Genomic DNA, 8,025 nt, shown 5'->3' with positions numbered 1-8,025 from the left:
GTGTTGGGGACCGGGGAATTGGAAGTTCTGGAGGAGGTGGAGGGCGTGGGTGGTGTCACGGACATAGGTAGGGAGTTCCTGGACCAAGGGGGAGAAAATGGAGTCCAGATAGTTGGAGATCAGTTCGGTGGGGCAGGAGCAGGTGGAGACAATGGGTCGACCAGGGCAGTCAGGTTTGTGGATTTTGGGAAGGAGATAGAAGTGGGCAGTGCGGGGTTGGGGAATGATGAGGTTGGAGGCCGTGGGTGGGAGGTCACCTGAGGTGATGAGGTTGTGGATGGTTTGGGAGATGATGGCTTGGTGCTCAGGGGTGGGGTCATGATCAAGGGGGCGGTAGGAGGAGGTGTCGGAGAGTTGTTGGCGTCTGGCCTCGGCGATGTAGAGGTCAGTGCGCCATACTACAACTGCGCCTCCCTTGTCCGCAGGTTTTATGGTGAGGTTGGGATTGGAACGGAGGGAGCGGAGGGCTGCACGTTCTGCAGGGGAGAGGTTGGAGAGGTTGCAGGAACAGCAACTCATATTCCGCTTGGGAACCCTGCAGCCCAATGGTATCAATGTGGATTTCACAAGCTTCAAAATCTCCCCTCCCCCTACCGCATCCCAAAACCAGTCCAGCTCGTCCCCGCCTCCCTAACCTGTTCTTCCTCCCACCTATCCCCTCTTCCCATCTCAAGCCGCACCCCCATCTCCTACCGACTAACCTCATCCCGCCCCCTTGACCTGTCTGTCCTCCCTGGACTGACCTATCCCCTCCCTAACTCCCCACCTACACTCATCTTTACTGGCTCCATCCCCGCCTCTTCGACCTGTTTGTTTCCTCTCCACCTATCCTCTCCTCTATCCATCTTCTATCCGCCTCCCACTCTCTCCCTATTTATTTCAGAACACCCTTCCCCTCCCCCGTTTCTGATGAAGGTTCTAGGCCCGAAACATCAGCCTTTCTGCTCCTATGATGCTGCTTGGCCTGCTGTGTTCATCCAGCCCTGCACCTTGTTGTCTCGGATTCTCCAGTATCTGCAGTTCCTACTATCCCTGATTTTATCAGGACAAGTTGTCACGGTGTCGGCTCTGAATGGTGTTGGCTGTAGTTTGTAGAGGCTGTTTGTAAATACACTCTGTTTGTTATGTGTCCTGTTTAAAGTCCTGTCCAATCTATAACCACAGAAAGCTATCTGGATGCATCACATCACAGCGTGGTTTAGCAACTGCTGTTCCTAAGACCGATAGAAATTACAGGTCGCTCTGCTCTAATGCATGTTTCGTTAACATGAATTGGCTGTAACGTGATTGATGAGTAGTGAACACTGTTTGGATAACATTAACTTTCTGCTGTACAAGTACAGCGACTTTCTGTAGCAATTTCCCTATAATGCGAAGTCACACAAAAACGCAACTATCGTGTTATAGGAGAACTACTTGTACAGACAGTTGTGAACACAGCCCAGTCCATCAGGCAATCCAGCCTTCCATCCATGGACTCCATCTATACTTCCCATTGCCTCGGGAAGGCATCCAACATCATCAAAGACCCCTCCCACCCTAGTTTTACTGTCTTCTACCCTCTTCCATCTGGCAGAAGACATAAAGTTTGTATACTCGTACAAACCGATTCAAGACCAGCTTCTTCCCCGCTGTTATGAGATCTCTGAATGGACCTCTTCAGGGTTAATGTTGATCTTTCTCTGCACCTTCTCAGTAGCTGTAAAACTGTATCCTGCAGTCTGTTCTGTTACCCTGATGCACTTGTATAGTACGATCTGCCTGTAAAACATGTAACACAACACTTTTCACTGTACCTGAGTACATTTGACAGTAATAATTCGAATCAAATCAAATAACTCAGTGGCCAGCTGGCAATAGATGCTATTTAATGCTTCAGTTCATCTTCCCCAGATCACAAGAATCGCACTGATTGTTCACAAAACCAGGAACTGGAATTTCCAGGTGCTGGCTGGATCAGCTGGATTCCTGCTTTCTGCTTATTCAATAGGTAAGAGACCATCCATAATGGAGAAAGGGAACTGGGGGTGGTCTGTTCACACAGATGGAGAGTATGATCATAACATAAAAGGAGGCCATTTGGCCCATTGTGCCAGTACTGACTCTTTTAGGGAGTGATTGGATCATTTTCATTTATTGCAAAAACATTTTCTAACTAACACTGAGTGAAAAATGTAAAATAAAACAAAGAACTGCAGAGGCTGGAAACTTGAGATGAAAACAGAAATTGCTGGAGGAACCCCTTGGGTCGGGAAGCATCTGTGGAGAGAAAACAAGGTTACTGTTTCGAGCCCTAAATTCCTCTTCAGAACTGATAGCAGCTTTCGCAATTCTGATGAACAGTCACCGGACTTGAAACATTAACTGTATTCTCTCCCTATAGGTGTTGCCAGACCTGCTGAGTTTCTCCAGGAAGTTCTGTTCTTCTTCTCAGTGAAAAAGTACCTGAAGGGTGGATGGGGGTGGATGATGCTGCGGGTTTGAGCTGTGGGAGCAGCTACTGTCTGTTCACCACCTGATGGACTAAAGGTGAGGGAGTAGCTAAAGTCTGGGAGCACTGGAATGGAATTCTGCTTTTCGTACACTGGAGTAACTGGCTCTGATCCTGACCCTTCTGCCGGGCTTGTCTCTCACTGATTGGCACAGGGTGGGGATGGAAAAGCTCAGGGAATCAACAAATTGACTGGATTGATACACTTGTCATGCTGCAGTTGCTGTTCAATTTTCCTTTTATTAGAGAGCCAATCTCCTCTATCCTGACAAGATATCAAAAGTTCAGCAACGTGAAGGGTGGATTCAAGGAGGTTTCATGTGAAGGGAAGGTTATTCCAGAGGAAGAGAGGAGGAAAGACTAATTCTGTCACCCAACTTAACATTTCCAGAATGTCCTTTTGGAGTAGGAACTGTATTGCTGGAGTTATGCTAAGGCACAGACACAGACATGCAGACGTACACATCCTCGTTGACACTCATTCTGTGATCTCACCCCTCCCTAACTCTGGAACCTCGAACAATCTGAGATGGCTGCAACTGTAGTCACAGTCATAGAAGTCTACAGCCCAGTGAAAGGCCTTTCTGTCCATTGACTCTGCGCCAGTTATCCTTCAATTCTGACCTTGTCTGCAACCCTGGTTATAATTGGTCCACTGTTGACACTGAGCCCTAGAATTCCTACCATAAACCTCCGATAACTTTCCAGTTTTAAGATGGTCCACGAAACCTACACATCACCTGACCTAATATCTCCTCGTGTGGCTGATCTAATTGCTGCACATTCCCATCTGCATGCAATGATCTTTCTCTCCCTTGCTCAACAAGAATCAATCTACCTCATTTCCATAATACTTCTAACTTTTGCATTGTATCTGGCGGACAGGCTTTGGGATTCAGGGTTTGCTGCAGAATTCCCAGTCTCTGACCTGATCGCATAGCCACAGTATTTATATGGCTGGTCCAATTCAGTGATCAATTGTAACCTCCAGGATGTTGATAGTGGTGATTTCATCAATGGTAACGTCAATCAGACTTTGAAGGTAGAGAGGTAGCAAGGAATTAGAAGGGCTTAAAGGGGCCGTGAAAAGTTGTTCGCAAACAGGATTAAGGAGAATCCCAAGACTTTTTGTACATATATAAAAGGCAAGAGCATGGCCAGGGAAAGGGTTGGCCCACTCAAGGACAAATGTGGCAATGTAGGTGTGGAGCCAGAAGTAGGTGAGGTTTTAAACGAATACTTTCTATCGGTATTCACCAAAGAGAAGGAATTGGTGGAGGATGATCCCAGGGAAGGGAGTGTCGAATCTCCAACCCAAGTTGCTATTAAAAAGGAAGAAGTGTTATGCGGCTTAAAAAGTATTAAGGTAGATAAGTGCCCAGGTCCTGATGGGATCTAACCCAGAATATTGAGGGAGGCAAGAGAATAAATCGCTGGAGCATTGATGGACAGCTTTGTATGCTGTTTGGCCACAGGTGAGATCCCAGAGGCCTGGAGAATAGCCAATGTAGTCCCATGGTTTAAGAAAGGTAGCAGGGATAATCCAGGAAATTACAGGCCTGTGAGCCTCACATCAGTGGTAGGGAAATTATTGGAAAAGATTCTCGGGGACAATATATATAAGCATTTAGAAGGAAGTGGACTGATTAGCGATAAACAGCATGGTTTTGTGCAGGGGCGATCATACCTCACTAGCTTGATCGAGTTTTTTGAGGAGGTGATGAAGATGATTGATGAGGGAAAAGCAGTTGATGTTGTCTATACAGACTTCAGTAAAGCCTTTGACAGTTTTCTCATGGCAGACTGGTACAAAAGGTGAAGCCACATGGTATCAATGGTGAGCTGGCAAGATGGATTCAGAACTGTCTTAGTGAAAGAGACACAGGGTAGTGGTGGAAGGATGCTTTTCAGAATGGAGGCCTATGACCAGTGGTGTTCCTCAGGGATCAGTGCTGGGACCTCTGCTGTTCGTGATCTACGTAAATGGAGGAAAATGCAGCTGGTCTAATTAGTAAGTTTGCGGACGATACAAAGATTGGTGGAGATGTGGATAGCAAGGAGGATTGTCAGAGGATACAGCAGGATATAGATCAGTTGGAGGCATGGGGCAGAAAAATGACTGATGGTGTTTAATCTGGACGAATGTGAGGTGATGCACTTTGGAAGGTCAAGTACAGGTGGAAATTATACAGTGAACGGCAGACCTCTTAGGAGTACTGATATGCAGAGGGATTTGTGTATGCAGGTCCATAGATCATTGAAGGTGGCAGCGCAGGCAGATAAAGCAGTAAAAAGAGGCCTGTGGCATGCGTGCCTTCATTGAAAGGGGCATTGAGTCTCAGGATAGACAAATTATGCTGCAGCTTTATAGTACTTTAGTTAGGCCACACTTGGAATATTGTGTACAGTTCTGGTCGCCGAACTAGCAGAAGGAAATGGACGGTTTGGAGCGGGTACAGGAAAGGTTTTCCAGGATATTTTCTGGTATGGGGGATGTTAGCGATGAAGAAAGGTTGGATAGACTGGGTTTGTTTTCACTGGAACGCAGGAGGTTGAGGGGGCGACCTGATAGAATTTTATAAGATTGTGAATGGCATGGATAGAGTGAAAAGAATGAGGCCTTTTTCTAGGTTGGAGGGGTCAATTACTTGGGGGCACAGACTCAAGCTGTGAGAGGGGAAGTTTAAAAGTGATGTGCGAGGCACGTTTTTAACACAAAAGATGGTGAGTGCCTGAGACGAGCTGCCAGAGGAGGTGGTGGAAGCAGGGACAGTAGTAGCATTCAAGGCGCACCTGGATGATTACATGAACAGGAAGGGAATAGAGGGACACAGATCCTGTGAGTGAAGACAGTTTTAGTATGGAAGAGCAAAATGTGTCGGCACAGGCTTAGAGAGCCGAAGGGCCTGTTCCTGTGCTGTAGTGTTCGTTGTTCTAGGTAGCCACAGTTGTTATGAGGATGTGAATGTTGCCATAAAAATGCAAGTTTATTCTTTGCTAACTAAATTTAATGTTTTCTATGACTGTTCAGGGGCTGTGGGTGGTGTGTGCGCACTTGCCAATGTCCTCGGAGAGCCTTTGTGCAATCTGGAAAAGCTGTGCCTTGGAGGGCAGTGGGGAGAAGCTCGAGAACTTCAATACAGGCTGATCGAGCCAAACACAGCGGTAAGTATAACTTCAGCTTTCCTTTTGCTCCATTTTTAAAACCAGGGGCTGGATTCTCACTTCATTTTGAGACCCTGATTTCAGGATAACCTCCTGGTTCCAACTGGAGTAATATGCACAGAAGAAATTTTTGAATGGAAGGCCAAGCAATGGGTGGGGTTGTGTTCTTGCTGATGAGAGGCCAACAGAAGGTCTTCCAGCCCTACGCAGCCTGTTAATGCGGACAGTGTCTCAAGTTGAAAGCATCTCATCATGGTTGGCCACAGTAACCAGTCTGTCTTTGGGTTGTTTGGGGGTGGGAGTGCAGGGCAGCCTGCAGTCTACAAGATTCACTGCAACAACCCACCAGACTCCTTCCACAGTAACTTCCAAACTTGTAATCTCTACCATTGAAAAGGTCAAGGACACCTCCTGCAACCTTCCCAACAGGGCACACATCAGCCTGACTTGGAACGAAACTTTGACCATGGTTGCTGGGTCAAAAGTCCTAGAATCCCTTCCTCCTAGCACTGTGACAACACTTCACCACAGGCTGCAGTGGCTCGAGGAGGTGGTCAGAAGTAATTAGGGATCGGTAATAAATGCTGGCCCTGCCATATATTCAGGGTATTTCTGATATACTTAAAGAAACAATCTATGTAGTTCAGTTTGCATTTTGTTAAGGAGCATCTTTTCAGTTATAATGGGCAAAGTATTTTTATCTGTTGCAGATTACACAAAAGTATGGCATTGCAGCCCTCAAGGAGGTGATGGGATGGTTTGGATATTATGGGGGACTTTGTCGTTCACCCCTGCTACCGTTGACTGAGGCAGAGAGAGAGGACTTGAGGAACAGCTTTACATCCAATGGCTGGCTCTGAACTTGTCCGCAGCAAACGCCACAGATCACGTGCTGGAGATGGAGTTGCATTTTGAAGTCATATGAAGTTAAAATAATTCGTTAATCAATTGCATCTCACCTTCCCTCCCCTGCACCCTAAACTTCACCTGCGAACTGGGGTACAGCTACTTTGAAATTTGTTTTTGTTCCACTGAGTTTGCAGGACAAGAACTGGCCGTGTGATCAATGACAATGTTTATGTTTGCCATCAACTTCCTGCCACCTTTTTCCGTTAACTCACCCAATCAGCATCCCTTACATGTACTTACCTAGAATCTCCTTCAATGACCCTCTGCTGTTTGCCTTGAGTACTCCACATGGCAGTGAACTTCACACTTTCATCAGGCTGTGGCTGAAAAAGATTCTACGGACTTGGACTATTAGTGATCATCTTATTTTCATGATTCCCATTTCTTGTTGCCCCCACAAGAGGAAACACCTGCTGTACTCTGAGTGTGGTGAATGTCTGGAATTCTCTATCCTAGAGATTTGTGGAGGATAGATCATTAAAATTGGTTGTTGACTTGCTCACTGAGCTGGTAAGTTTTACTTGGAGATGTTTTGTCACCCTGCTAGGTAACATCATTAGTGCACCTCTGGTGAAGTGTCACTGTTCTGTCTCGCTTGTTATTTATGTGTCTCTGTTTGTTGGGGTGGGTGGCATCACTTCCAGATTTGTTTCTTAGTGTTTGGTGTATAGGATTCAACTCGACATGTTTGTTAGTGGAGTTCTGGTTTGAGTGCCAGGCCTCAAGGAATTCTCGTGCGTGTCTTTGGTTGGCTTGTCCTAGGATGGCTATGTTGTCCATATACCAACAACTAAGAAACAAATCCAGAAGTGATGCCACCCACCCCAGCAAACCGAGACACACGGAAATAACAAGTGGGACAGAACACCGACATTTTACCGGAGGTGCACTGATGATGTTACCTAGTATGGTGACGAAACGTTAGCGCAGAAAGTCGACAACCCAAGCCACAAATCTTCTCAAAAACCTTAATCATTGAAAGTATTTAAAGAGGACTGAGGTAGATGTTCTGAAATATCAGGGAGTTGAGGCCTTGGGTAGATCAGCCATGATCTTAATAAATGGCAGGGCAGGCTTGAGGGACCAAATAGCCTACTTCTTATGTCATGTCCTTCCCTATGTAGGCACTATCAAAACCCCTGTAGTAGAGTCTTTACATTAACCCTAAGCTTCATTTCTAGCCCATGTACAGCTTCTCAATTCTGGTAGAATTCCTACAAATCTATTTTGCACCTTCTCCAGTGCCTCTAAGTCCAATTTGTAATATGACCATAACTGGACACCATTTAATATAACTTACCTGATTCTCAATTCTATGAAAAGAGAACCTTTGACATGCACTGTACAGCACAGCATGATATCATCTGTGATTCCACACCTGATGAGTTAGCAATCTTGATTTGAACTATCACATCCTCGGACTGTGCTCTGTTTAACAACTTCCAGAAATAAAATCCCAG

General features: G+C 46.0%; 1 protein-coding gene across 1 annotated transcript in view; it reads left to right on the top strand.

Moving 5' to 3' along the window:
• The window catches only part of hoga1 (4-hydroxy-2-oxoglutarate aldolase 1), a 25,484-nt gene extending 18,417 nt beyond the window's left edge, over nucleotides 1-7,067 (top strand). The window contains exons 5-7 of the mRNA XM_048608800.1: nucleotides 1,894-1,990; nucleotides 5,523-5,656; nucleotides 6,367-7,067. Coding sequence (XP_048464757.1) covers nucleotides 1,894-1,990; nucleotides 5,523-5,656; nucleotides 6,367-6,516 — 381 coding nt within the window. The 3' untranslated portion in view covers nucleotides 6,517-7,067. The remainder of the gene's footprint in view (nucleotides 1-1,893; nucleotides 1,991-5,522; nucleotides 5,657-6,366) is intronic.
• The last annotated feature ends 958 nt before the right edge of the window (nucleotides 7,068-8,025 follow it).

Source organism: Rhincodon typus, chromosome 20 (genome assembly GCF_021869965.1).
Source record: "Rhincodon typus isolate 14 chromosome 20, sRhiTyp1.1, whole genome shotgun sequence".
NCBI lineage: Eukaryota > Metazoa > Chordata > Chondrichthyes > Orectolobiformes > Rhincodontidae > Rhincodon > Rhincodon typus.
Note: the sequence above shows the minus strand (reverse complement) of the source record. Positions and strands in the feature narration are given on the sequence as shown.